At 54.2% G+C, this 26031-nt stretch overlaps 3 protein-coding genes and 1 long non-coding RNA gene across 5 annotated transcripts in view; 2 read left to right on the top strand and 2 right to left on the bottom strand.

Moving 5' to 3' along the window:
• The window catches only part of LOC148397186 (uncharacterized), a 33443-nt gene extending 13991 nt beyond the window's left edge, over positions 1 to 19452 (top strand). The window contains exon 3 of the long non-coding RNA XR_015858994.1: positions 19120 to 19452. This is a non-coding gene — a long non-coding RNA (uncharacterized LOC148397186). The remainder of the gene's footprint in view (positions 1 to 19119) is intronic.
• On the bottom strand, positions 1053 to 1976 carry LOC148397188 (galanin receptor 2a). The gene has a single exon (XM_088378390.1). The coding sequence runs from the start codon at positions 1974 to 1976 to the stop codon at positions 1053 to 1055; it is 924 nt and encodes a 307-aa protein (XP_088234516.1).
• On the bottom strand, positions 3223 to 6141 carry LOC148397187 (parathyroid hormone-related protein-like). The gene is made up of 4 exons (XM_088378299.1): positions 6051 to 6141; positions 5752 to 5951; positions 5513 to 5647; positions 3223 to 4408 (listed from the first exon to the last, which is right to left on the bottom strand). The coding sequence occupies exons 3-4, from the start codon at positions 5617 to 5619 to the stop codon at positions 4021 to 4023; spliced, it is 495 nt and encodes a 164-aa protein (XP_088234425.1). The 5' UTR covers positions 5620 to 5647; positions 5752 to 5951; positions 6051 to 6141; the 3' UTR covers positions 3223 to 4020.
• A 1932-nt stretch (positions 19453 to 21384) lies between the features above and the next one.
• tmpob (thymopoietin b) lies at positions 21385 to 25447 on the top strand. Of its 2 annotated transcripts, XM_088378693.1 has the most exons (6): positions 21395 to 22443; positions 22536 to 22650; positions 22908 to 23060; positions 23330 to 23442; positions 23506 to 23600; positions 23710 to 25447. In XM_088378693.1, exons 1-6 carry the CDS (start codon positions 22210 to 22212, stop codon positions 24068 to 24070), a joined length of 1071 nt encoding a protein of 356 aa, XP_088234819.1. In that variant the 5' UTR covers positions 21395 to 22209; the 3' UTR covers positions 24071 to 25447. The 2 variants fall into 2 exon arrangements, with proteins under 2 accessions (XP_088234818.1, XP_088234819.1); XM_088378692.1 differs by having other exon boundaries at positions 21385 to 22443; positions 23330 to 23600.
• The last annotated feature ends 584 nt before the right edge of the window (positions 25448 to 26031 follow it).

Genomic DNA, 26031 nt, shown 5'->3' with positions numbered 1-26031 from the left:
AAGAATGCGCTCTCACAGGAATCTGCAAAGTTGACTTGATATTGTGCGGGGAGCTTTTAATGCCAATTTGTGAACCGATGTCGCTTGTTAAGCGCGGGGGAGGAGGACTGCCTGTTAAGCTAGCTGGCTGGCTGGCTGGCAATTACGCCCGCCTGAGTTATATTTGACAGCCTTGACTTTCCATTTCTTGCCAGTTAATGTCGCCAATGACTTATTTGCTTGAGTTGGTGTCGAGCTGCGCGCTTACGACGCCGGGCCGGCTTTGGACAAACTAGTCAGTCTGTGTGTCTGGATGGATGGATGGTGGCAGCCCTCATCGCTGACCGATTCACTCGTTGCTCTCGTTGACTTGAAGCAAAAACCAAAACATTCTTTCATCGTGGTAAAACAAGTGAAGCGTGAGTTGGCGTTCAGACGTTTGGCGAGGCCCGCGTGGGGCAATGAGTTGTTACGATGGCTTGTTAAAAAAGCCGTGAATAAGGTCTGTTGTTGTCTGCCGCCGACCCTTTCAAATGTCATCACCCCATCAAATGCTTTGACATCAGTGGCGGCCACCCCCGAAAAAGAAAGAAATGAAGCACGTTATTGAAGGCCGACACACCGTTTGTATCAAATAAAGAAGCAAACGTTTTGTAAATACATTGAATCGATGACCTTTTACTCTAAGTGAATTTGAATCTTGTAAATGTGACCACGTTTTGATTTCACGTGTTCTGTCGGTCTCAGCTCAGCTCTGCGCTTCCTTTCAAAATGCTCATTTTCATTTGATTTCCATTCAAATGGGCCGAGAAGCGGGGCCAGAGCATTAACCGCGCTGTCACGTTTTTACACCGCAAAAGTCCCTTTTGCCTTCAGACGGGGCTCTTTAGAGTATTCCCGTATGGACAAACTACTCCCGCTTGAGGTCCTTCGGCCAAGCGCTTGTATATTTGGGATGCGGCGGATCCCGTCGCTCGGAGGAGCGCCATGGGCTCGGACACCGTGCCGCCCTGAAGCGAAGCTTGGATTTTGCTCAAGCTGTCCTCTCCTCGGTCGGCCAACTAAGCGTCCGTCTAAGAAGCGTCGGCGGACACACTGCTGACCTGCGGCCGCACTCTGTTGCCACGACGTCCGAAGCGCCAGGCCGCCCTCCTGTGGCGGTATCGCTTGGACAGCAGAACGTAGAGCACGGGGTTCACGCACGGGTGCAGGTACTGCAGCAGCGTGCAGGTGAAGTAGAAGAGTTCCCAGGCCCGTCCGTGGCGGTAGAGGCCCAGGTAGACGCACAGCTCCAGGACGTAGCCCGGCAGCCAACAAGCCGAGAAGGTGGCGGCGGCCAGGAACACCGTCAGCGAGGCCCGCCGCGTGTTCCTGCCGCTGGAGGCCGACATCACCGGACTCTTGTGGAGAAACAGCGCCAGGCGGGCGTAGTTGAAGGCGATCACCAGCATGGGGATGAAATAGAAGAGCACAAACTGGCTCAGGACCACTTGGTAGTGGTGCTCCTGGATGGTGGGCAGGCAGAAGGTGAAGCTGACCAGGTCGGGGCTCAGGCTCTCCTTGGTGGCGAACATCCGCAGAGGCACGCTGACGAAGAAGCTGAGGGCCCAGACCAGCGCCAACGCCAGGACCGCCCAGTCGGCGGCCAGAGGCCGGTAGGGGTTGGTGACGACGGCGGCGCGAGCCACCGACACGGCGCACAGCGAGTAGGTGCTGGCCGCCAGGCCGAAGGCCAGAAGGAACTGGTAGACCTTGCAGGAAAGGTCGCCCGTGGGCCACGAGTGGCTGAGGGCCGAGTGCAGGGTGAAGGGGACGAGCAGCAGGGTGAGCAAGTCGGCCAGCGCCACGCTGAGGAGCAGGACGTCCAGACTGTTCCGACGCAGCGTCTTGGACTTGGCGAACAAGGTGAAGACCAGCAGGTTGGCGCCCAGGCCGACGCCCAGGATCACACCGCACGTGCAGGCAAACACCAGACCGTAGACGTTGGGGACGCCCATGTTTACCTCGGGGACGCCCGTGTTTACCTCGGGGACGCCCGTGTTTACCTCCGCGCTGCCGTCGCCGCCAACGCCACCTTTCATTTTCAAGCAGTCGGTCCTTCCGGGTGGCAGAACCGGAGCGACCGCTCACCTCAGCTGAACCCGCAAACGTCAGGGCTCAAAGTGAAATTGCTGCCACGGTCTTTCCTGAGAGAAATGGATCATTCGTTGATTGATTTTCAAATCATGTCTTCAAATTGGAGGTCCAACTATTAGCCAAATAGTCTTTGGAAGTTTTTTGCAAACTTGTTTTGTTGATGTTTGAACAATAACTCTGGATATGATTAGGCTAAGGCTATGAAAAGGAACAAGTCCAAGCGTGTCTGTCCATAGCAGAAATCACGAGACACTCACCTTTTCACCGTCCTCGGCCGTCAATGTCAAGCAGCGCTTTGCCGCTCCCCTTCTCTCAGAAAGAGAAAGCGTCCTTCCGTCCGTCCGTCCGTCCGTCCGTCTGTGCGCTCGCCTGTGCGGCCGCGGCGCAACGATAGCTCCAGACGCGCAAGAGCAAACACGGCTCGGCTGGCGTTGGTTGGTTGATTCTGCATGAGCGACTTTGGAGAGGAACGGCCAAAGAGCAGCCGAGTTGCTGCCGCACGGAGAAAAGCGCCTGGTCCTTCTTGGCGCCACAAAACAAAATGCTAACTTTTGGATTGACTTTTCCAATAGATAATGCTGCTTTTCCTCGGAGCGACACTCGGCTTGCTAGCTTCGTTGCGCTTCTCTGACAACATCCAATGGAACTGAGTTGAATTGAATTGAAAAGAGTAGGGCTTTTAAAGGGCTCCTGTGCCATTGCTTGGACCAAACTTGAAATCAAATTCTTCTTCAAACTTTTTGTGCTCTTCCGCTGAGCATTGCCACATTTTTTTGCCTCCAGAAGTCTTCATTGATCGTCTTTTTCATTTCTTCCTGCTCATTTTAGCCGCAGATTGATTTTTCCTCTTTTATCAGCCTTTTTTACGATTGCGCGTCATCTAATGGCTGAGCGTCCGAGGGAGGGAGGGAGGGAGGGAGGGAGGCAGATAGAAACGCATGTCCAAAAGTTTGTGTGCGGCCAGGAGAAAGACAAGTTAATATTTGACCAAAGAAAGCTCTAAAAGAAAGATCTTCCAGGCAATGTTTGCAGTCAAAAGAATGATATCAAAGTAGAAGCGCAAGAAAAAAAGCACAAGGCAGTTGTTTGGAATACATAATGCTTTAATGCTTGATGAATGATAATAATAATCATGCACACGTACGTCCGTACGTCCGTACGTTAAGCGCTCAGTGCAAGTCAAGGACGTGGAACGACTGTGGCAGATTTGGTCTATAAAAATAAACTATAGCGCCAATAAATTACATCCGTATTTGGCGGGCCCACAAAAACGGAAACAAAAAGAAAGAAAGCAGGACCATGGAGACACCACAAAAGAACACGTATACGTCGCTAAAGTGCATTATGGGAGTCAGTCAGCAGCACCGCAATACATTCACCAAATAAATATACACCTTCCAGATGAAATAAATTATGGCAGCGCGGCTGGAGGAATCAAAGAAACGCGCCGACCGCGTCGTGATCGCTCGCGACATCCAATCATCGGGATGTCAAATTCTCCATGATCCGAAAACGGAATGGAAAAGTTCCACAACTACGGGACGACCAAAGGCCTCTAACGCTCACCAAACGGATCGCCCCACCACGGAATAACTTCCGAGGAGAATCTTTCTCTCCCAGATCGTCGGGCTTCCGGTGGCGTGGATTGGGAGGGGGGCAGGCTGGATGGAGTGTGTCTACGTTTCGGATTCAGCGTGACGGCCGGCGGCGCAAAATGAGCAACGTGCAAACAATTGTGGTGTTTTGCCATCCCGACTCCCGACCGGCCGGGTCAAACGTTTAGGCGGGTCGAGAAGGCGAGGCCGAGGGCCGACACCAAAGGACCGGCGATCATCTGATAACGGGCCGTCACGGATGGCAAAATTGGGCCCGGGTTCAGGTCCGCGTGCAGCCCTCCTTAGTCGCTCAGTCTCGAGTCCGGACGGAGCGGCGGCTCCTCCTCCGCTTCTTGTCGCCCTCCCTGCGCCGGCCCAGCCGGGCCTTTTTTTTCCTCTTGGTGGCCACCTTGAGCGGGCGGTCCTTGTAGGCCAGCGCCTTGTTGGTCTCCTGCGGCAGAACAGGGCCCTCGCGCTCCGAGCCGAAGCCGTGAGGCAGGTTCTTGGTGGCCTCCGGGGGCTTCTGGTGGAGGTCGTTGCCGCTGAAGTTGGGCGAGGCTCCGCCGTGAGCGGGCGGCGCTCGCTCGTCGGCCGTGTGCACCTCCTCCAGGAGCTCCTGCAGCCACAGGCGACGCTTGAGCTCCTGCATGCTGCGGCCTTTGTCGTGCATCAGCTGGGCGTGGCTCACCGACCGCCGCCTGCCGGCAGAGGGCGACGTTGGGTCAAACGGACGCCGGAAACGAGGGAGATTTGCTTCGGTCGTCATGCCGGCCGACTAAGGCGGCCGGCGTGACGACGCAAGCCCTTCCTCACGCGTGATCGTCCCTGTGTCAATCATGTTCCGATTCCAAACGGCACGAGACATAGTGGGCTAGCCAAGTGGCGCTCGGCTGCAGAAGAAGAGATGAGCGACCACCGTACCAAATTCAGCCGTGGTAGTCAACTCATCTGAAGGAGGTTAAAAGGTCATGAAGGCATCTATCTTCTGCAAGGAGTGACCCCACAAATGGCAGGCAGACAAGTAAACAAGTGGCAACGCCCGACCGACAGATAGCCCACGCAGACCTCCCCGCTGAGTGCAAAGAAATACGTCTTGTAAATTTGGCACGCCGCAAAGAAAAACATGTGCGACAAGTAGGCCGCTGCCCTCCTTGCTCTTCTGTTTTTCTGCCATGGGCCAAAGCAGCAGCAGCAGCATCCGCCGCCGCCGCCGCCGCCGCCGGCATCAGACGCGTGTCAATTGTCATCTAACGGGCGCCACGTGTCGCACCGATACACACGCAAAGGGGCGAAAACACTTCAACGCGTTGATCTTCGACAAAGCTTGGACTGAAATGCACTGCGTTCAACTTTCTTTTGTCAACAGAATAGCTAGAGAAAGAAAATGGTCCAAATCGTTTCTGTCTTTTAACGAGCATACCGAAACGCAAGACAAACAGACAAGAAGGAGTTAGCGGAAGCCGAGCAAGCTAACAATAACTGAAAAGAATCCAATTTGCTTGCCACCATATGGTGACTGCAGAGCATGGCGCAAAATATTGACAGGAGTCTAAAACACAAAGAAATGCTCAGATTTGGTTCCTTGCCACCGCTACCATTAGGTGCCGGTGGTGAAGTTGAGCTGGGCTCGGAACAGTAGAGGGCAGCAAAAACGACTTTGTGCTTGAGCCCAGGAATGTTTCTGTCCGAGCCAGACTTTCCCAAGCCAGCAAAGTCACTTGCATTCCCACTTGACGGCACCGGCGCGCTTATCGGACAATCAGAACCCGAGCTACCGCTTTGGAAGGTCGAAAAGAACTCACGTTCGGCCGCTCAGCGCGTCCGCTGGCCTCCCGTGCGGCGTCACCGGAGAACACAGCAGCAACGCAGCCAGAGTCCAGTGATGAAGTAGCACCACGGAGGAGCACATCCTTCCTTCCTTGTTTCTAGGCTAAAAACTGAAAAACAGCCAGCCAGCCAGCCAGCCAGCCAGTTTAGTTGGGTCCAACCAAAAAGGGCCGTTGTGTTGGCACAGGTGAGAAAAGAAGCAAAGGCTACTTACGTGACACTTTTGACAGTCTGCCAAAAGCGGGAGCTCCTACAAACGCTCTCCTGGTTAATGAAGCGACGGGAAATGATTTGGGCTGAAAGTTCTGCGCACATCCATTGGCGTGAAGGCAGCCCGGGGAAATCCCCCGCCAGTCTTTTCCATTCGTTTGCCTCCCGACACTGTGAGCCAGCCGGGCTATTTATTTCTCCCCGCTGTGTGGCAATTTCAAAACAAAAATGGATAAAGATAGTCACCAGGCGCTAGAAACGGCGGCGGCGGCGGCAGCGAGCGAGCGAGCGTGCGTGCGTGACCTGGGCCCACCGGCTGCACTTGGACGTGCGGTGGTCTCAACAAGACTGGAGCATCTTCTGCGGTGGTCCGCGCAGCAGCTTCTGAGAGACGCTTTCACTCTGAGTCAGCCTGTGTGTCTGAGAGAGGGGAGGGGGGAGGGGGGCCGCCGGGGGTGGGGGGGGGGGGACTCCAAACTCCTCTTTGGGTTTGAAGATGCAGGCACCACCTCGGTACAGTTGAGTTGTTAACGCCCTGCCTCCCCGTCCCTTCCCGTCCCGTCCCGTCCCGTCCTCCAAAGTTTGCACTCACCTGCGCTGACAAGAAGGCGGCGTCCGTGACAACGCTCCAATCTCGCCCGCCCGCCAGCCGCGACTTGGAGCCAAAGGGCAGCAAGTTGAACTCCTGTTATACGTAGGTTCCAAAGTCCAGGCCCTCTCTCACTTTCCATCTTTCTTTGGTTTTGTTTTGCCGCAGAGAATTGTTGGCTCTTCTCAAATTGGGGAAAAGATGGGGCCAGAGAGGGATGGGTACATGGGATGATTCCACAACCCTAGTCCAAGTACATTTGGACTGCAGCTCAGGATTCTCCTGACGGACTCAACAAATCTGACAAAGAGAAATCTGCCATGAAAATGCACAGCTAACTGCCATAAAGTGTCTTGTCAAATCAAAAAGGAGTAACAGGTGGCGGGGGGGAGGGGGGTCAACGCACACAAGGAGGCCGGCCCTAACCGCTGGCCCAAGGGAGAACGTCCGGAACCTCAGAGAAAGCCAACCCGCAGGGAACCCCCCCCCCCTTCTCAACAAGAGAGGGCGGGACTCGACATGGCTCGGACATGCTCGTTTGCCGACGCAGAGCTGGCTCCCCAGCCCTCGTGTCCTTGAGCGAGCCAAGATTTGGACGTCTTGAAACGTGTCTAATTGTCAGCCTGCAGAAGTTTCCCCTTTTGCAAATTAAAGCGAGCGGCATGGCACGCCACGCCAGCCGCGACGCCCATCTTGATTTACGAGGACGCTGACGTCGCCCGCTCAGTCGGCGAGCGCGAGCGACGCCAGCACCGGGCGTCGGCCGGCCGGCCGGTCGGTCGGTCGGTCGGTCGGCGTCACGTCTTCCCTTTTGTGGAAAACACCCAGCCACCCCACCGCTGCCGGGAGAGCCAAAGATCTCCGTGTGAGAAAATGAAAAAGCCCAAAGAATTTTGCAGTGACCTTGGGCGTCCGTCCTGGTCACTTCCAATGAGCTTCTCAAGAGCTTTGGGCGGAAAGTCCAAAAAGACTGACGCCGCTGAAGGCCAAGTGATGCGTTGTGTTGTTTTGTTTGCTGCGTCATGGCGACCGCCTGAGCGAGCCCTCCGCCTACTTGCCGCTTCTATTGAAATGCAGCGGTTGCCAGTTTGATCGGAAAGGGACACATCACATCCCGCCTAAATGTTGAGACTTTTGCCAAAAGTGAGACATGGCCCAACGTATTCTTTGTACATTTGCAGACGGCTGCAACCAGGTGCACGCCCGCCCGCCCGCCCGTCCGTCCTGCACATTTGTGCTCAGGCTCAGCCAAGCATTTTTGCCATCATCTCGCTCCCTCTTCAATCTCTCCAAGAATTGCTCACTCGCTCGCTCGCTCGCTCGCTCGCATGATATACGATCGGCCTCCTCCTCCTCAAAGCGGCTGCTGGGCCGGGCCGGGCCGGGCCGGGCCCACTTCCTTATTTACAGCTAAGCTTTTTTTTTCTTCTTTTTTAAACGTTAACCATAAACGTCAGGCTCCTGGAGACAGAGAGTCGGGGAGGTCCGAAACGGGACAAAAGCGTGTTGTCCAGACTCGCTCTCCAGCGCAGCTACATTAAATCATTATTTTTCAGACAGGAAATATCTGCCAATGCACATTTTGCCTGTGAAATATGTTTCTAAGATGAAACGATTCCAGCGCGGCAAACGCTTTCAATCCCCTTCTGCTTCTTTTTAGCAGGAGAAAGCGTTGGTTTTTTTGGGGTTTTTTTTTTCCCTTTGACCTCAGCGATGCTCCTCTCCCAGCACGGATGCGTTCTTCACGTTTGGAGTAGAAATTGTGAATATAAATTACCATGTTTTGAATTGACGTGATGTGAAAGCAGCCGCCTACGCGGCGAACCGGACTTAATTCCAGCTGGGCTATTTTTTATTGATATGCTGATTTTTGGAACAGGTAAAAAGTTTGCGACGCCTGCCCCTTAGTGACTGAAAGGACCGTCGGGCGTGTGCTGTGCGGCCGGCCGCGTGGGTCCGTGGTCTGCCCGCACCCGCCCGCGACCCGTCACCCAAAACATTAGCATAAACCTCAGCCGGCCTGCCAAGCAACACATGCGCCGGCCGGCCGGCAGGCTGGCTGACTGGCTGGCCGACTGGCTGGCTTCTGGTGGGGCTGCAAAGACGGCGGCTCTGTCTGGTGGCGCTGGCTGCTGTGGCTTTGCGAGGGAGGGCAGACGTAAAACCCCAGCGTAGTGTTTTACGCCGCTGTGGCTTGCGGCCATGCTGTGGCATGGCCCGTGGAACACTCTTTTCTGCCCGCACTCTGCTGTGCTGTCCGCCCAGAAAGAAGATGAAGAAAGTGTCTGTCAGCATGGATGCAACATCTTTGGCATTTCAAATGGCCATCTCCGGTAAATCACGGCAGTCCACTTCTTCTTTCTGGCTTTCATTCCAGCAGACGATGGGTAGCAACATTTTTGGCCGCATGTGACAGATGTTTTCTCACCAAATTCCATCTTGTGGCGAGCTAAATTGCTTGACAGACATGATTGGATAGCTAATAATATGCGCGGCTGATTTTACATTTGCACGAGTCCTAGTAGGTCAACACCGACTCCTGCGCGACCCGCTCGGCAGCTGCCTCTGGTTTTTCACACGCTCTCGGTGAAGATAAATGTCACATATGTTTTGGGGGACTGTAAAAAAGTGACAAATGAATGGATGGAAGGAGGGAGGGCTGATTGAGGAGGCCACACGCGTGCACGTGTCACGCTCACAGCAACCGCCTCCCTCCCTCCCTCCCTCCCTCGCTCGCTCGCTCTGTTTGTTGACACGAGTTAAGAGCGGCCTCAAATCATTAATGAGTGCTTTGCGTCCAGCGTGTAACCACAGCTAAGCCGGTGGGTCAACAAGGTTGGCCAGACCAACCACCGTGTGCAGAACGAGAGAGAGAGAGAGAGTGAGCAAGAGCGAGCGAACGAGCGCAACGGCACCACTGCCCAATGGAAATGTGGCCGTTTAGGAAATGTGGTGGGCCGCCTGCCTTCGCGAGAGGCTCGACGCGTTACGGCCCGTCCGTCACGTTCCGCCGCCGTTGACCCGGGCTTGCCCCGAGTCGCTGGCGTAACGCTCGGCTGTTTGCGGGCGCAAAACATCCCCGCCCAATGGGCGCGAGTCTAAAATAAGCTCGGCCTCGGCCAATTGAAAACACATGCCGGCCGGCCGGCCATGATGTAAACGTGTTAATTCACTAATGAACAGTGAGTCCATTAGACGTCGGATTACACACTCTGGGCGGGAGATAAATCAACACTGAGTGCAAGTCAAACACGGGGGGGGGGGCCCTAGGTCAGGCCAGGCGGCTTGTTTTTATGTCCGCCTGCTCTTTTCCAACACCCCGCCCGGCCGGCCCATCTCAGCCGAGACGTGCCCGCTTTGCTCGCGTCGCCCATCCGCAATTTCTGGCCGGTCGGCCGGCCGGCGTTTGCGCTCCTTTTGGGACGTAACCCAGTCCAAATACTTCCTTGGTCTGACTTTCCGCTACAATGGATTTTCAAGTAGCGTTGGGATGTCTGAATCACAAGCCGTGCCCCTTCAGCCTCCTGCCGCAACATGAGGGGCAGGAAACGAAGACAATTTCAATTCCTAAAACTGAGCCACAATCAATAGTGCAAAAAGAAACAGTCTGCGCATGCACGTTTAGTGTCCACTAGGGGCAGTATGATGCGCTGGCAAACAAAGAATCACATGGATGCTTTTACGTTAGCCTTTAGCATTCATCTTGCGGACACGAATCCACGCTCGCATCGAATCGTCCGTCTTCCCGACGACTCGTCCTCGCTTGGAATCAAAGTGTGCTGACTCCAGGTGGGAGAGCGTACTTTAACCACCACAAATAGTATAGAAATAGAATCAATACCGAATATCTATTCATTCAAATGTGTGCCAGAGCAATGTTGTCTTTGACTTGACTTTTTCACTCAAAGCGGGCGCTTTGCTAACGACTTTCTACAAAAAAAAAAAAAAAAAAAGCATTAACCTTTTGGAGTTTGCTTTGTGAGTTGTCAAGAAAGCGTGTGTGTGATTCAGACAGCAGATCTCCTTTCTCTTGGACGGGACGCGGCCCGGCGCGGCTGAGTGGGTGGGTGGCTGGCTGGCTGGCCGGCTGGCTGGCTGGCTGCCTGGCTGCCTGGTCCGACGGCCGGCCGGCCGACCGACCGTCCGGCCCGCCGGCCAGCAAGCTTCTGGAAACACTGAGGCACACTGACGATGTTTATGTTACGCCGTCCCCGGGGAGAGGGGAAGCCTTGTGGTTCGGACGGATTACGGGGGCTGCTTTCAACTTGGGTGTTAATGGCGGGAGCAAAGTGGCCGCGTAGGTGCCATATGTGCTCGCTTTGCCGGGAGCTGGCACGCTTCCCCGCCTTTGCCAAAACCAGAGCAAAAAAGACAGCCTTTTAGTATTGGATTGAACCAACGGACAGACGCAAGTGGACATTTTGGCACTGGACATTTGCGGGCCATGTGCGGATGTCATTTCCCCTCCCGGGCCTAATAAGGCGCGCGTGATGTGTCTTCCTCTTCTGGGCCCGAGCGCAAATCATTTGGATGGAAAAGGCAGCCACGGCGGCCAACGGCGAAGAACGCCGCCGGCAGCCTCGGACGCCCAATGAATTTCCCACATGACGTGAAGCGAGTAAGCGAGCGAGCGAGCGAGCGAGCGCGCTGCTTGCGAGTCGGCGGATGAGCATAAAACACGTCAAGGGATTTATTGGACTAACTCTGCCGCCGATGACAAATTGGAGTCCCGGCGCCAACGACGCTCGCTATAAATCAACGTATTGTTCTGGTGCGTGTGGGCGAGCGAGCGTGCCTGAGGCCATCCGCTGGACGTTCGTAAGGACTTCCTTCCTGGCCAACACCTGATGACTGACTCCAATAAAAAGGATCCGTGTGTTGGCTTTCCTCAGCCGCCCGCCCGCCCGCCCAACACGCACACAAAGCGTTTGCTCTCGCGCAGCCACCCGCGCGCCGTACCGAGGGGTAAAAGATACTTTTCGAATAGCCAGCGCCGCCGTTTCTACGTAAGCAGATAGTATGACAGCTAGCGACCGTGTCCAGAAAGAAATACACGCGCCGCTTCAAAAAATTGCAGCTTTTCACTCCAAAGGTAATAAAGTTTGACTCGTTTCAATAAAAGGCGCGGCCAACGTACACCGGGGCCGAATGTGAATTTTTATGACAATCATAACCTGTTATTTTCCCCCCTAAATATCAGCTGGCTTTTTTTTGCTGAGCAATTAAGTCGCTCGCTTGTCATGACATCACAACGAGCCAATGTCCTTTGGTGAAGGCGGACTTTTGCAAATGTGGAATTTGTTGTTCGCAAAAGGGCTACGCTAAGCTAACAGCACTAACGCCACCGCTACACTCCGACTCAAGTTCAAAATGAATTTGGCAAACTCGGCTAGGCTGAGTAGGCTAGGCTAAGCTAAGAGAGCTAGCTAGCGCCACCGCTACTTTCCATCTCAAGTTCAAAGTGAATTCGGCCAAGCTAAGTCGGCTAGGCTACTAAATTGCGATCATGTCTTTTCAAATCTAAACATCCCATTTTTACATATTCTACAATTGAATCTCTGAAGCATTTTGTCAATGTCTGAATGCTTTTGGGCCTCCCGCGTGTTTTGTTTCTGTGGGCGACATGCGGTCCAAATTGCTCTGTGAGTTTTGTGGGCTCGCCATCTCTAAATTTACTACGCGAAGCTAAGCGAGCGAGGCCGAGCTAACGAGGCCAGCCAGCCAGCCAGCCAGCCAGCCAGCCAGCCAGCCAGCTAGTCAGCGAGTGAGGCCTCTTCGTCGGGTTTGTGACGCATCGGTGCGGAGAAAAAAAAAAGAAATAAAAAAAAAGACAACATTTTGCGGCGTGAACATAAAATGTAGCACACGAGTATCAGGTAACATTTAATAAAAGGCTGTGTTCAAATATTAAATGAAGCTCACTTAAATCACTTGTGCGTGTCATTAACTCAACAGCCCTCTCGACTTTATATTGCTTGTGGGTTGAACGCCCCCAAAAAATGTGTGAATGCTAACGCGGAGCCGCACCAAAGGCGACTTTTCACCACCGCAGACTGTCTGCTCTTCTCCACCTACAAGAATTGAATGTGGGGGAATTTTGCATTTTTCTTTTCCTCTCCATTGAGGGACTCGCCCGTGTTAGTTACTTGGCACGCGGCGTCACGTCGGGAACACGCCGCCACCGATGATAAAAGTGTCGGATGAATTACGAGAGGCTTCGGCGGCGGGCGGCAGAAGATTTCCATCGCCTCAAATATGGAATTCCCTCTGTGGAGCTTGCAAAATTTCTCACACCCTCAGATGATGTAGGTGGCGCTTTTGCTCTTTGTTTCCTGCGAGGGGGGAATTAAGTCACCGCCGCAGGTAGCGCAGGTAGCGCAGGTAGCGCAGGTAGCGCAGGTAGCGCAGGTAGCGCAGGTAGCGCAGGTAGCGCAGGTAGCGCAGGTAGCGCAGGTAGCGCAGGTAGCGCAGGTAGCGCAGGTAGCGCAGGTAGCGCCGAATGCCCGGCCTGGCCCGCCGCGATGTTTGTGCGAGGCTGCTCCACAGCTCTTGGGTTTGATTGGGGCGGCGCACGCACGCACACAGGAGGTGGGTCCACTGCGCTGCCGCCCTGTTTTCCTTCCCTGCGCGCGCCCGTAGCTCTTGAAAACACACAAATACTTGGCTTGTTCATCACACTGTGACAGCCGAGGTGATTCTGGGCTCTCGGTGGGCCAGGTGCGCGGATCGGATCGGAACGGCGTGCCAAGAAGCCGTTGGCATGGCGACGCAGCACCGTGGAAACTTCTGGAATCTGTCGCCGCCTGGCAGGGCCCCGAGGCTCCCCGAGCCGGCCCGCTGTTGGCTTTGCCTCCAGCTGTTTCTTTACAGACGGCGGCGGGCCGCAGCCAAAATCAGCCCACACACACGCCACTTACACACACACACACACACACACACACACTGAGCCAGAGTTACACAAGCATGCAAACAAAAATATGGGCATTTTCTGTAATGGTCTTGTCTCTGCCAGGCCCTACAAAAAAAAAAAAAAAAAGACCCAAAAATAAGTTCACACGTCTGTTTTCCTCACACGTCCATATTTCTAATTATCCAACTTGTACAAGAAAATATGGTTTTATTTACAGTGTGTTTTATTTGTTATGGTTCACCACTCTGTGGTTTATTTAGTCTTCAACACACACACACACACACACACACACACACACACACACACACACATTTAGCGCCGTTTGGTTTGTGTTTATAAATACAACATTTGTTCTATTAATTCTGACTTTGGCTGCGCCGTGCAAGCCAGGAAAGCTGCCTAACTGCTATTGGGACTGTCACTAGGTGGCGCTATTTAGGAGCATATTTTCTAGTAAATACAGAGTTGATTTGCGAACTCACTCCATTTCCACCATGGCACATCTGTGTTCCTTTCGTTCAATAAGCGATGAAGTATATATCATTCAATTCATTGTAATCCAGCTCATTTGAGAGTGACAATAAAGCTCTTTCTTTGACATCCCCGTCGGATGTGTTTAATTTGACGGCGTGCGTGAATAATGGCCGTGCTGAAAGGGGCCCACCGCAGGAACATAAACTGGCCATCTTTTGTTTTCCTTGTGTGGTCGCGGCCCAGTCATGGGCCTGAAGGGAATCCTTTCGGGCCCTTTGTTTGCTCATTCAGGACCACGGTCCCACTTCAGGGTAGAGAAGAGAAGAGAAGAGAAGAGAAGAGAAGAGAAGAGAAGAGAAGAGAAGAGAAGAGAAGAGAAAGTGGCTGCAAGTCTTGAAGCCAGGGCCAACTCGCTCCAGCTTTTCAGGAGAAAAAGTACAAGTAGCGATTGGAGTCCTGCCGTAAAATGTACAAGGACGCCACTTGTGTGGAAACGTTTCGAATGGGCTGCGACCAGTTCAGGCCGTACGGCCGTTATGGAGCGCCATTCGGGGAGCGTTGACGGGACAAGCACACCAGGCTTTTGTGCCGGCGCTCTCGGCGGCGCTCGGGTCCAGTCGGTTTGACGGCGGGCCAGCGACAATATGGGAGCCGCGCCAAGCGTGCGAGCTGTCTGAGAGTTACCGTAAAGCCCAGTTGGAGCGGTGGCGGCAGCGGCAGCTACCCGCGCGGACCACACCAGCGGAGGAGGAGGCATGCTGGCGAGCGGCTGGCCTTGATTCTGCCGGCCGGCCAGCCGGCCGGACACTGTCACCCTCCCTGGCCGTTGATGAATCTGGAATTTTATTGGATGTGATCCTGATGATTAATGGTATATTATCCTAAAAAGCTTGGCTGGCTGATAAAACATCTAGCCTTCAGTCATTTCCTGGCCCGACGTGATATTTTTGGCCCTGGCAATGTGATAAATGCATACTTTCTTGCGCCTGATGAATCATTTCCACAGGCCATAAAGCGCCCCTTTCAAGCGCCCGCCCGGGCTCACGCCTTGTCGTCCCCTGTAAACTGCGCAGAGACGTGCGGGCGACTGGACGAACGGACGGATGGCCCAGGTGGCCACGGCGGCGGGCGCGTGCGGGAGGAACCAAAAGAAAAAGCCGCTGCCGCCGCCGCTCTGTTGTCGCCTGTCCCTTCCGCCAAAATCACGCCGCCAGACCTTTTCTATTTTGGCGTGACCCCGATGAGGCCATCAAAACGTCCCACCAAACACTGGGGTTCAGCGCTATGGGGTCATCAAGATGGTGGCAAAAATAAAAACCCTCGCCATTTCCCTGCCCACATGCAAGGACATCATCCCACAGATTCCCAGACCCTCCCCCCTTGCCAAGCCAAATTGTGGTGGATCCCTGGTTTTGGTTCACCAAATAAACAATACAAAACCAAGACGTGACCCAAAAAAAACAAGTTGCAAGTTGGGATACTGGTAAATGGAAAAGTCAGAGGTCCAGCAGGAGTTCCCAGCAGGGTGACGAGATCACACACCGAGGTCTGTCGCTGGCACTTGCCAGGGTCTTGGGGGGGGGTTGGTTGCTTGGTGGACCGAGTGGGTCTGCGGAGACAACACACCGCGGCTGTGTGCGAGCGCACAGTGGCTCCTTTCGTTGCTTGCCACGCCGGAGCGGACCGCAGGATTCCAGTGTTTACATAAGAGCCGGTGCATAAGAGAAAGGCGGACCACCGGCCACCCGCCCGGCCGGCCGGCCGGCACACCGTCGGCCACCCGTCGACCGACCCCAGGGCTCATCTTTGTTGAAAATGGCTCTCCCGTCGGCCGGCCGGCCGCCCTATATTTAGCAAGCGGCCTCTTCATTCTGAGAAAGATGTTTGGCTTTCCATTGAGAAGGGGGGGCGGGGGGTTGGCAGTCTGGGGGGGCTCACCTGTGCTAGCGCCGTGTTTATGTTCACAATTTTCCCTCTGAAGGACGTCCAAGAGATGCGGTTTGAGAAGCTGACGATTCCCGTAAAGGGAAACAGTGAGATGAACCAAAGTAGAGGGGGGGGGGGGCGATGTATCAACAGAAACGCCAACATATCATTTGGCTTACCTTCAATTAGCGCTATTTCACAGATTTATTCTGTCCATTTAACAAGTCTATTGTGGTCCAACTTTTTTCGATTAGGTGTAGTTCCACTTTTGACGGCTAGATGGCGGCACACTTATATGCTTGAGATTGTGTACATTTAAAAGAGATAGAAGAAACAGAAAGTGTTGTTTGTCGACACCACCTAGTTTTTTTTAAATGACCGCATGAAAACAGCTGTACGTCGCTTGCATCGGGAAAATGTTAACTTTGTGACTCTGTCGCTCACATTATGTACAGTATAGGCTACACAACAAACTCTTCAAACACATTTTGAAAAAGATGAATAAAAATTGCTAGAAACATCTATTTTTTTAAGTGAAAACAATTTGCAAATTTAGTATTGACACAAAGTGGCGGGCCAAATCTAACGACACTGTGGGCCAAATTTGGCCCACGGGCCAGAGTTTGAAAGCCCTGCTACATGAAAATGCCATCTCGGCATGAAATTGGATCTGTAAACGCGGCCGTATCGATTGGCCATCAAGCATTTCTTTCCGTTCTGGTTCTCATCAGGAGCTGTTTTGCGCGCCCACATCTGTTCTTGCGAGTCTCACGAGCGCTCGGGGGTCCGACTATCGGCCGGAAAAATCAAGATGTTTGCGTACTAATGACGTTCTGCTGAGTCTCCCCCCCCCTCCCCCTGGCCCCCTTTTCCTGTTACTCAAAGTGCCATTGAGCTAGGGCGCAGAGGCAGCCGGGACATGTGCGCGTGCGCCTTACATGTTTTCATTTGCACTCATGTATGCCCCGTGTTGGAACAATCCCTCTTTTCATGCCCGCGCTCTCATTCAGTGGGTGGCGAGAGCCATTGGGCATGAGGGAGCGAGCGAGTGAGCCTCCCCCCCCCCTCCTTTTTTTTTTTTTTTCTCCCCCAAGGTGAGCGCTTGCCTCGTGGGAGATGACTGCTCACTGCCATTAGTTTAAGTGCAGGAGTGTCAGCTAACCCGGCGGGCCGGCCGGCCGGCCCGACCAACCGACCGACACTGGCACCGGCGATACTTAATGCCAGATGGAGGGAGCTGTCCTTGAAGTCTTAACAAGCGTGGCGGCGGGCGCACAGAAACAAGCCTTTATTCACAGTGCGGGAGGTGGGGGGGATAACTTAGCGAGGTTACCACAAAGTGTATGTCAAATCCCACATCGGGAGGGAGGGAGGCAGAGTGGAGATTGAACGGCTCGCCAAAGTGGATGAAAACACGGCCGGCGTGCCATGTTGCTGACGGTCATTTTTTTATTGCGCGCGGAACACGGCGGGAATCGAAAACAAAGTGCTGCTTGTCGCGCCAAAAGGCTCCAGCTGCTTCAGAGGTGTCGAATTATCGGAGCTCAGCTGGATACGCCAGGGGGCGGCCCAGCGAGCGAGCAGAACCAGCTGACTTTGGCACATTTGTCCTCCGCCGCTGGCACGCCAGCGAGGCTTGGCGGCGGCCAAACGGAGGAAAAGGCCCTCCCGCCAAAGGCGCTCAACGCCGCCGCGACAAGTGCTTTTGCCGCCCGCCCGCGCGCGGCGTGAGAACGCCGCATTAGCCGAGTCGCGGCGTGCCAGGCGCGGAAAGTAACAAAGTGTCGGACGTACGATAACATCAGCTGAGCAAGGACTTTTCTCCGGGCGGGAACGACGAGGAGCTGAAAGCTCCCGAATGCGTCAAATAACTTCACACCGCAGCCAGACATAACTGAACATTGGCTACACCTGCCCGTGTGGAAATGATGCCTTTTTCCACCACCCACGGAAAATGCAACCAATACGCCAGCGCCTTTAGATTGAGACGCCCGCCCGTCAGCTTGGGCAAACTACAAACTTGTCCATAGTCAAAGACAATCCAAGTGGCCTGAGGGATTGAAAAGTTCCGAATCAGCCTTGAGCCGTCCTAATCATTTGTGCCAAAGAAGCCCAATCCCGTCTTTGGCTGGACAAAAATGAAGGTCCCAAAGAGCGGCTGTCCAATTGAGATTGCCGGCGCCGATGTTGGATGGCGCGCTTCCATTGGCGCCGCCAGTGTACATTGTGCAGGTGCGTGGGAGCTTCCGCCAGCTTGCTTGAAAAGTGGAATGGGCTCCGAGCGGCCAAAGAAAGGAAAGGGCCAGCGCAGCGGAGGGAGGTCCACCAACACGTGACACCACCAGGGCCTTACGTGAGTGAGGCTTTTGGCCGTCCCGCTCGGCTAGCGACGTTCCGAGAGCCGAGCCAAGCGCGGAAATGTTTCTTTCCTGTGAACTCCAGAAGCTGGCCGAAGCGCCCTGCCCTTCGTTTGGTGTTACCTCTCAACTAAGAGTTGGCCAATACCTTCTTGGAAGGCCATTCTTATTTGCTGCAAACGTGCAAAGCCAGGTGGGCCAGCCCCAAGGTTCACGCCTGCGTGACGGGCCGGGCCAGGCCGGGCCCTTGGACTGGTGCTTGGCTCCCCTCCTCCACCTGCTCCTCTCCTGCCCCTCCTTTCCGTGCTATCTGCAGCAGGCCTGACAAGAGGCTCTTTGGGTTTCTGAGAAGGCCCAATTTGCCTTCGGCTCCACTGAAGACCTTGTTGGGCATTCCTGTCGCTTCCCTCCTGCTTTAGCAAGCACGGGGGATCTCCAGGAGGACCTCTGAGACGCTTTTGTCATGAAAGAAATCCGACTCGACTTGATTTGTGTGAGTTGGGACTCGGTCATGACGGAAGAGCCCCCCCCTTCATTACCGGCCGCCAAGGACAATTTGTCCCTCATCTCAACCCATGACGTCGGGCTAAGACGGACGAGCGACACAAAGCGGAAGCGCCGTTCCTCGCGGGCTCCCTGAAAGCCGAGCCGCCGTTCTGTTTGCCCCGACCGAGTTCAGCGAGGACGCGACAAGGCGCGCGTGCGTATCCAAAGGCCAAACAAAACGGAAAAGGTCCAAATTGTAATGGTTTCGCAAACACGCCGAGGATGCGAGCGGGCCGGCGTCCAAACGGGCATCGGCCGGGGCCAGGAAGGGAGGCTCCTCTTTCTTCTGACGGACGCGTCTACAAGTCGGGAGGCTCCGTTTTTTTCTTCTGTCGGCTCGTTTTTCCTCTGACGGACGTGTCTACGACTCGCTCAAATTTGGATTGTCAACACGTGAAAATATTTGGGCAAGAACACACACAGTGCAGCGCACGCACGCACGCACGCACGCTCAGAGCGTCTCGCTCAGGTGCAAAGTGACTTTCTCCACTCAGGAAAGCACTCAGGACTCGTCCGAATTAGTTTGGCAATCAAACGTAGCAGAGTGATTCAATGTTATTGTACGTCTAGGTTGGTTTGAAGGCTTCGCATCCGATGTCATGGTGGAACCTCTGAGGACGTCAGATGTCATGGTGGAACCTCTGAGGACGTCATCCACATCATCCTGCTTTTGCCTGGCTCCAACATCGCTAACACGAAACATACGTAAATATTCTTAACTCTTTCACGGCCAGCCCATTTACACTTTGACGTCTCGAGCCGTCAATGGCAGCGAATGAGTTAAGTTGAAGCAAACCCGTGGCACACTTGGACTCGGGCGGCAATCAAAAAAGAAAAGGCCAACAACGTCCCGTCATTCTTTTGGGCTTTGCTGAAGTGAGCTCACGTAACGCTGACGGCAATTTGGAGGGAGGGAGGGAGGGAGGGAGGGAGGGAGGGAGGGAGGGAGGGAGGGAGGGAGGGAGGGAGGGAGGGAGGGAGGGATGCGCGCAAGGTCGCCATCACGGGAGGAAATGTTCTAACCTGAGTGGGAATGGCTGAGAAGTTGTAATGGCTGACTGCTGTGGTTTATTCAAACGCTCCAAGATCAACTCCATTGAAGAGTCTGACTTCATCGCTTCATCCAGGCGTTGCTGTTTCAGTTTTAAAAAAAAAAAAAAAGTTCACGTCAACCATCAATGTAACCTTGTCACGGCAAAGTGCGCCGGCCGCCGTGTTTGTCTGCTTCTTAGCGGCTGTTGAATTTGTTCCCCTGGTTTATTTTGCACTAATCTGTCACAAAACATCATATCAGAGCCACCGCCAGCGGCCGTAAAGTGAACTCATTCTGAAAATGGGACTGTTGACCATTCTGGAGCCAACTTTGATCTTTTTTTTTTTCTTTCCAGAGGCCACGACTGTTATGCTTAAAGAGGCGCTCGCTATGATTCTTGGCCCGAGCCTTATTTTCTGTATAAATTACGCACAAAGAAAGCTTAAGAGGTGTTTCTCAAGGGCTCCACATTTGCAGCCTCTCGCTCGCTGGCTGGCTGGCTGGCTGGCTGGCTGGCTGGCTGGCTGGCTGGCTGGCTGGCTGGCTGGCTGGCTGGCTGGCTGGCTGTGGAAAAGCTGAACTGTGCTTCAAGTGCTGTATTAAGTGTGGTTTGGTGTGTGGGGGTGTGGTGCAGAAACATCCCAGTGAGGGAGGGAGGGATCGAGTGAGTGGGGGTGGGAGTCTGTGGAAAGGACAAGTGGGGAGCCACAATGCCGCCTCAAACCGCTGTCCCCACAGCCACAACCGCACCACACGGCCCAGCCTGGCCCCTGTGGCGGACTGCTGGCTTTTGGTCAAGAAGGCCTTCTCTGCTGCCGTAAACGCGGCAGGCGCACGCGCGCCTACCCGCGCAACCCGAATTCAAATATTTGCTTTTTTTTTTTTATTGTTAGTGAATGTTTTTTTCTAATCAGAACTTTTTAATGACATAACAAACTCCTTCAATTGTCCTGTCCGCTCTGGTGTGAGTGTCTTGGCCACCTGGGGGCGGTGTTACACAGATACGCCATCGTTCGAGTCAATCTTTCACACATTTTTGGATGCAGTTTATTGCTCAATTTTGATCTACCTGCCATTTACTTTGCGTCATTTCATGTTTGGCCACGAGTTGGCGGCGGGAAGTCGGGCTAGTTTTGTTCAAACCTTTGTAATCCTGCTTTTTACACCAACAAAATGCAAAGGCTCGAGGTTAGGTTTGATCATGTACATAGTATTTGGGCAATCCACTTTATTTATATGGCGCTAGTTTGGTTACATTGAGGCTGCCCAATTGGACTCATTTCTACTCAAATGTGTTTTCGACTGGTGGCAAGACTTGCATGCCGTAGTGATATGGGAAGGTGGTGGGTGAAGAGGGGAGCTGCAAACAGTCACGAGAATTTCCACATTTGACCTGCTATTCATACATATTGAAAAGAAAGATCTGTAACTCTTGATATACAACTGTTATGGGAATACATATTCGCCTAAACATGTCTGCACGGAAAAAAGTACGGAAGGCCTTCGAAAGGAAGCAGCCGTGTTAATAATATGACTCGTACTGCTCTCTTCTGGTGAAAAGGCAACACTGCAGCTCAACATATTGCCTTGATAGAAAAGCACTACATAGTGCTGTTTGTTTGAGCGTTTGAGCGTTTTCATTGGAGCCTCGCAGCTCACCTTTAGGACCCTTTGGGCAAATGACGTCCAGTAACAACAAAAGGGAAAAAAATGAACTAAAAGGGGGGCTGATCGATCGGGCAGCCAGCGGGTGGCGACAACGGGCCGCCTTTGACGTTCTTGGTCCAAGTCACGAATGCAATGCGCCGTGCGTGCTTCTATTGCTGTTCGTGAACACGCTCGAACGAGCCCGCCAGTTAAACTGAACGAATCCCCAAGCGTTGCCATTGTGAGTTAGACGTCAAGCCGGCCGGCTGGCCGACCCACACGCCAGGTTGTGTCCAAAGTCCCGTCTGCGCTGCTGCTTTCCTTCCTTCCTTCCTTCCTTCCTTCCTTCCTTCCTTCCTTCCTTCCTTCCTTCCTTCCTTCCTTCCTTCCTTCCTTCCTTCCTTCCTTCCTTCCTTCCTTCCTTCCTTCCTTCCTTCCTTCCTTCCTTCCTTCCTTCCTTCCTTCCTTCCTTCCTTCCTTCCTTCCTTCCCTCTTTGTTTGTGGCGGCGGAGGAGGCCCGGAGCTCCACTCATAGGGAGCCAATCACCGTCGCGCTTACTGGCGGCGCTCGGCCAATGGCGCAGCGACGTGCTTGCCGGTCACGTTCCGACCGCGGGTAGGCAAGAGGCGAATGGGCCAGTGTCTGTCGGGCAAGCTAACTGCTAACGTTTCTTCATTTACAATTTGAGTCTTCAGCGAGCCTTTTCCTCGGGAGCAAGCGCGCGGAATCGCTTTGGAAAAATCTAAACCACCCGACAATATTGAGCTGGGCCGGCTAAAAGGTCAACGAGCGGGTTTGTTGGGCTAAATTAGCGTGTCTCCTGCTAGCGTCATCGGCGAGGCGCCAGTCAATCGTGTTTGACAACAACGCGCTTGCTCGCTCGCTCGCTCGCTCGTTCGCTCCCGCTGCCGCTGCTCTCCCGCTGCTGCGGTTCCGTTATCCGCTACCCCATTCACAAAGCGCTTGCTTCAAAGTCGACATGGCCGAGTTTCTGGAAGACCCGTCGGTGCTCACGAAAGACAAGTTGAAGATCGAGCTGGCGGCGAACAATGTGGCGCTGCCGAGCGGCGAGCATAAGAAAGAAGTCTACGTGCAGCTCTATTTGAAGAATTTGACGGCGCAGAACAGCAAGAGGAGCCCGCCTGCCGACACGTTCTCCAGCGACGACGAGCTGCCCACACCGGTGGTCTCCAACAAAAGCCGATCCGGCAGAGTGAGTCTCCCCAACTTGGTGAATGCGTGCCCGGTGGTCTTTGTGCACCGATTTAAGCGCTCGCGCCTTTTCAACGTGCTGTGCGTGTGCAGAAAGCCACCAAGAAGACGGACAAGCCTCGCATAGAGGTGGAGGTGACGGAACTCACCGATGATGACCTCAGACAGCAACTCGCCAAGTATGGAGTGGACGCGGGACCCATCGTGGGTAAGTTGCTGCCGTCCGTCCGTCCGTCCGTCCGGTAACCGCCCAAAATATCCCCCAGAATAAACTTGACTGCCTGTTTTGCCACTCTTGGATTTGAATGAACAACTGATTGCTTTGCATCATAAAGAAGTTGAGCCGTGGAATGCTAAAATGTGTTCAAAAAGTCCCTGCAAGAATGTGCTAAACCCGGCCGCCTTTGTATGTTTATCAAGTACGTGATGGATCTTGGCCATTTTGCGTCATTTGTGTGTTTGCAGCCTCGTCGCGCAAGTTGTACGAGAAGAAGCTGCAGAAGCTTCTGGGAGAGCTGGCGGCCGAGGCCCCTGCCGACATCACCGTGCTCCCCAAAGCCGACGCCGATCAGAACGGCAACACCAACTCTGACCAGTACAGCGACAAGGAAGACGACGGTAGCTATCGATCGGGGATGGATTGATACTTGACTTAATCGGCGAGGGATACGCAATTTGATCCGCGTTGCAGACGGCAAAGTTTTCAAGTGAAAAACAGGTTACAAATGGCACCCGGTCAGTTCAAGAAGAATTGAAGCGACAACGTCAGGGGCAATTCTCTCAATTGTCTTTTTTTTTTCATTTTTATACACGTGTGCACGCGCACAACTACATGTTGTTTCTGCTGCATCCATTTCATTGGCTCATCCGCTTATTTATCGATGCAGAGGAAATGACCAGCGCCGAACCCCCGGAGTCGGTTCCCGTCGTAGAGAAGCCCGTGCGCAGCCGAGGGAAAACTCCTGTCGCCGTGCGGAGCGGCAGCAGACGGCAAACCAAGGTCAGCGTGGTGGCTAACGTTTTGGAAGCGGCGGCGCCACTAAACGCTTGCAAAAATGTCCAGGTGCCGGAGGCGACCGGCGACGCCCCCGTCAAACTCGGCGAGAGCGTGGTGGAAGACATCCTGGCCAATGAAATCAGCACGCCGACAGGCATCAGGTAGCCGGCCGGCCGCGGGCTGACGCCCGCTTAGCCGCCCGCTTAGCCGCTCGCTTAGCCGCCCGCTTAGCCGCTTGAAAGTGTTTTACATTGCTCGTTTTACTCCCAGCGCCACCTGCAGGCGCCCCATCCGAGGAGCGGCGGGCCGACCGCTCAAGCCCAGCGAGTACTGGCTGGACGAGTCGCGCGTGTGCCACAGCGTCCACACGGAGAACCGCTCCTACTCGGAGTCCTTCTCACGGGGGGGGGCGGCCCCCTCATTGGCCACCGTGGTCCCGGCACGGCGCGGCGTCCTCTCCCTCCTGCTCAAGCTGGCCCTCTTGGTGGCCGTGCTCTGCGGCCTGCTTTTTGTAGCCCAGCAGAATCTGGAGGCGGCTCACGTCCTCCTGGACGACGCGGCGGTCCGTTTCCGGGACGTGGCCCGGCAGGCCGCCGCCTACCTGGGCCTGGGCGACGAGTCCCAGGCGTAAGGTCTGTCTCGCCTCGGCCGCTCGCGCCTCCCCTGCCGCGCAACTGCGTTCGCTCGACAAAAACTGGCTTCAAAGCACTTTGGACACAAAGTGGCTCGAGTGGCTTCAAACCGCTTTGAGCAAAAGTGCGTTTCAAACGCCACTCAACGGGACTGGGTTCACAGCGCTTTTCACCAAAGTGGCTTCCAACCTACCGTTTTGGACAAAATTGGCTTCATACAGGGTCCTACATTAACAGCGGCGGGCGGGCGGGCGGGCGGGCAGCGGGCGATTCGCCCACGACACCTTTCGTAATGAGAATGATTGCTTTTTCAAACGCGACCCGGCGATGACCTTTCTTGATATGCATTGTCATAGTTTTGTCAATAAATACTGTAATGGAGTAGGAAAATGAGAAATCACTTGCACGTGTGCGAGGCCGCCTCCGGTTCTAGCTGGCCCACGACCCCGACGGACTTAATGTAGGACCCTGTCAATGGAAAAAGTGTCTTTCGACCTTGGCAGCATCAAAGCACATTCAACAAAATGAATTTGAAAGCAACCACTTTTGGCTCCTCCCTCCGCAGTGCTGCGCAGCAAGCAGGCGGGTGGCGCCACCACGGACTCATTTTAATGTCCTTTATTTTTGAAATTTGTTGTCTTTCCGTGTAAGTAGAGTTGAGTGTAGAGGGCCACCTAATCCACCGCTTGCATGCGCTGTAGTTTTGTGTCGCGACGCGCCGGCCGCCGATCCCCACGCTGAGAGGGTTTTCTGAGGGTTTGAAAATGGACTCTTTGAAATTGCCCTTACAAACGGAGGACATTGACGTTCCCGTGGAAATCAGGCGCCCATTCTTCTCCATTACCGTCCGATGGCGGCTTTTTTTGGCGGCCCGGCCGGCGCCTCTTTTGTTTCCCCCCCCCCCCCCCCCCAGCTGACGTTTTAGTGCTTTATTTGTGCTTTTTGGGTTAGTCTGCTCCGTTTAGAATTAGCTTGGCGAACCTCGACGTCCTCCCACATAACTCGGGACCTCGCAAAGCGAGACTCTCAAACGCATCTTCGGCGACCGCTTTCGCCTCGACAAATTGAACCGTTTCAACGCTCCGGCCGGGATGTGGGAATTTTGATATTTTTCTAAAGGTGGTGCATTTCCTCCCCTCCCCTCCCCTCCCCCATAGCCCCCTCAAAGGTAATGGCGACAAAGCGATACGGAAGACTCAGATGAGCGACTCGGTCGGTATCTGTTTAATTTGACTTTTGAGCAATTTCCTCTCTAGGCAGCTAACCCACAATGGCCACAAATATTCACGGAGTTGTGTTTGTATGGATTTTTAATGGTATTTATGATCCAGTAGGCAATGTATCATAAAATAAACATCATCCTTAGCACTTGTTCACCTTTTGTCATCTTGATTTCTTGCCGGTCTCGATCGCAAGCCTGGAGACCTTTTGTCACGTGACCCGAGTTTCGGCAGGCCTCGGCAGAACCGGGCCGAGTCTGGCCTTCCGGACCCAACCCCACGGCCCTGGATAAGCTGAACAAAAAAAGTTTCAGCCCGTGCCCGATGTCCCAAAGTTTGTGTGAGTTGTTTGTTTCTTTCTTTCTTTCTTTGTTTGCCTCTTCTGCTCTCAGGTGAGCCCCTGCGGTCCATGCTAAGCGATACCTCGGAAAGGGGCGGAGAGGTTTCGGAGCAATCGGCTGAGGACGGACGTGCTCCGAGCACCCTTGAAGATGGAGTCCAAACACTTTTGAAACGTAAATGAACACACAAAGAAAAGGCTGACCGAAAACCATGCATGCGTGTAATTGTGTTTGCGGGAGACGCGTGGCTGGACGAGGCGGGCCCGCCCGCTGTCGACCCGTGTGCGGACGCCAGCCGTGGACGACGGCGGCCAGCCTAGGTCAACGTGCTCCTTGCTGGACGAGGCGGGCCCGCCCGGTGTCGACCCGTGTGCGGACGCCGGCCGCGGACGACGGCGG

This window comes from Syngnathus floridae, chromosome 6, assembly GCF_059516105.1.
Source record: "Syngnathus floridae isolate MCC-2025c chromosome 6, RoL_Sflo_1.0, whole genome shotgun sequence".
In the NCBI taxonomy this organism is placed as follows: domain Eukaryota; kingdom Metazoa; phylum Chordata; class Actinopteri; order Syngnathiformes; family Syngnathidae; genus Syngnathus; species Syngnathus floridae.
This window is presented reverse-complemented; position numbering and strand designations above follow the sequence as displayed.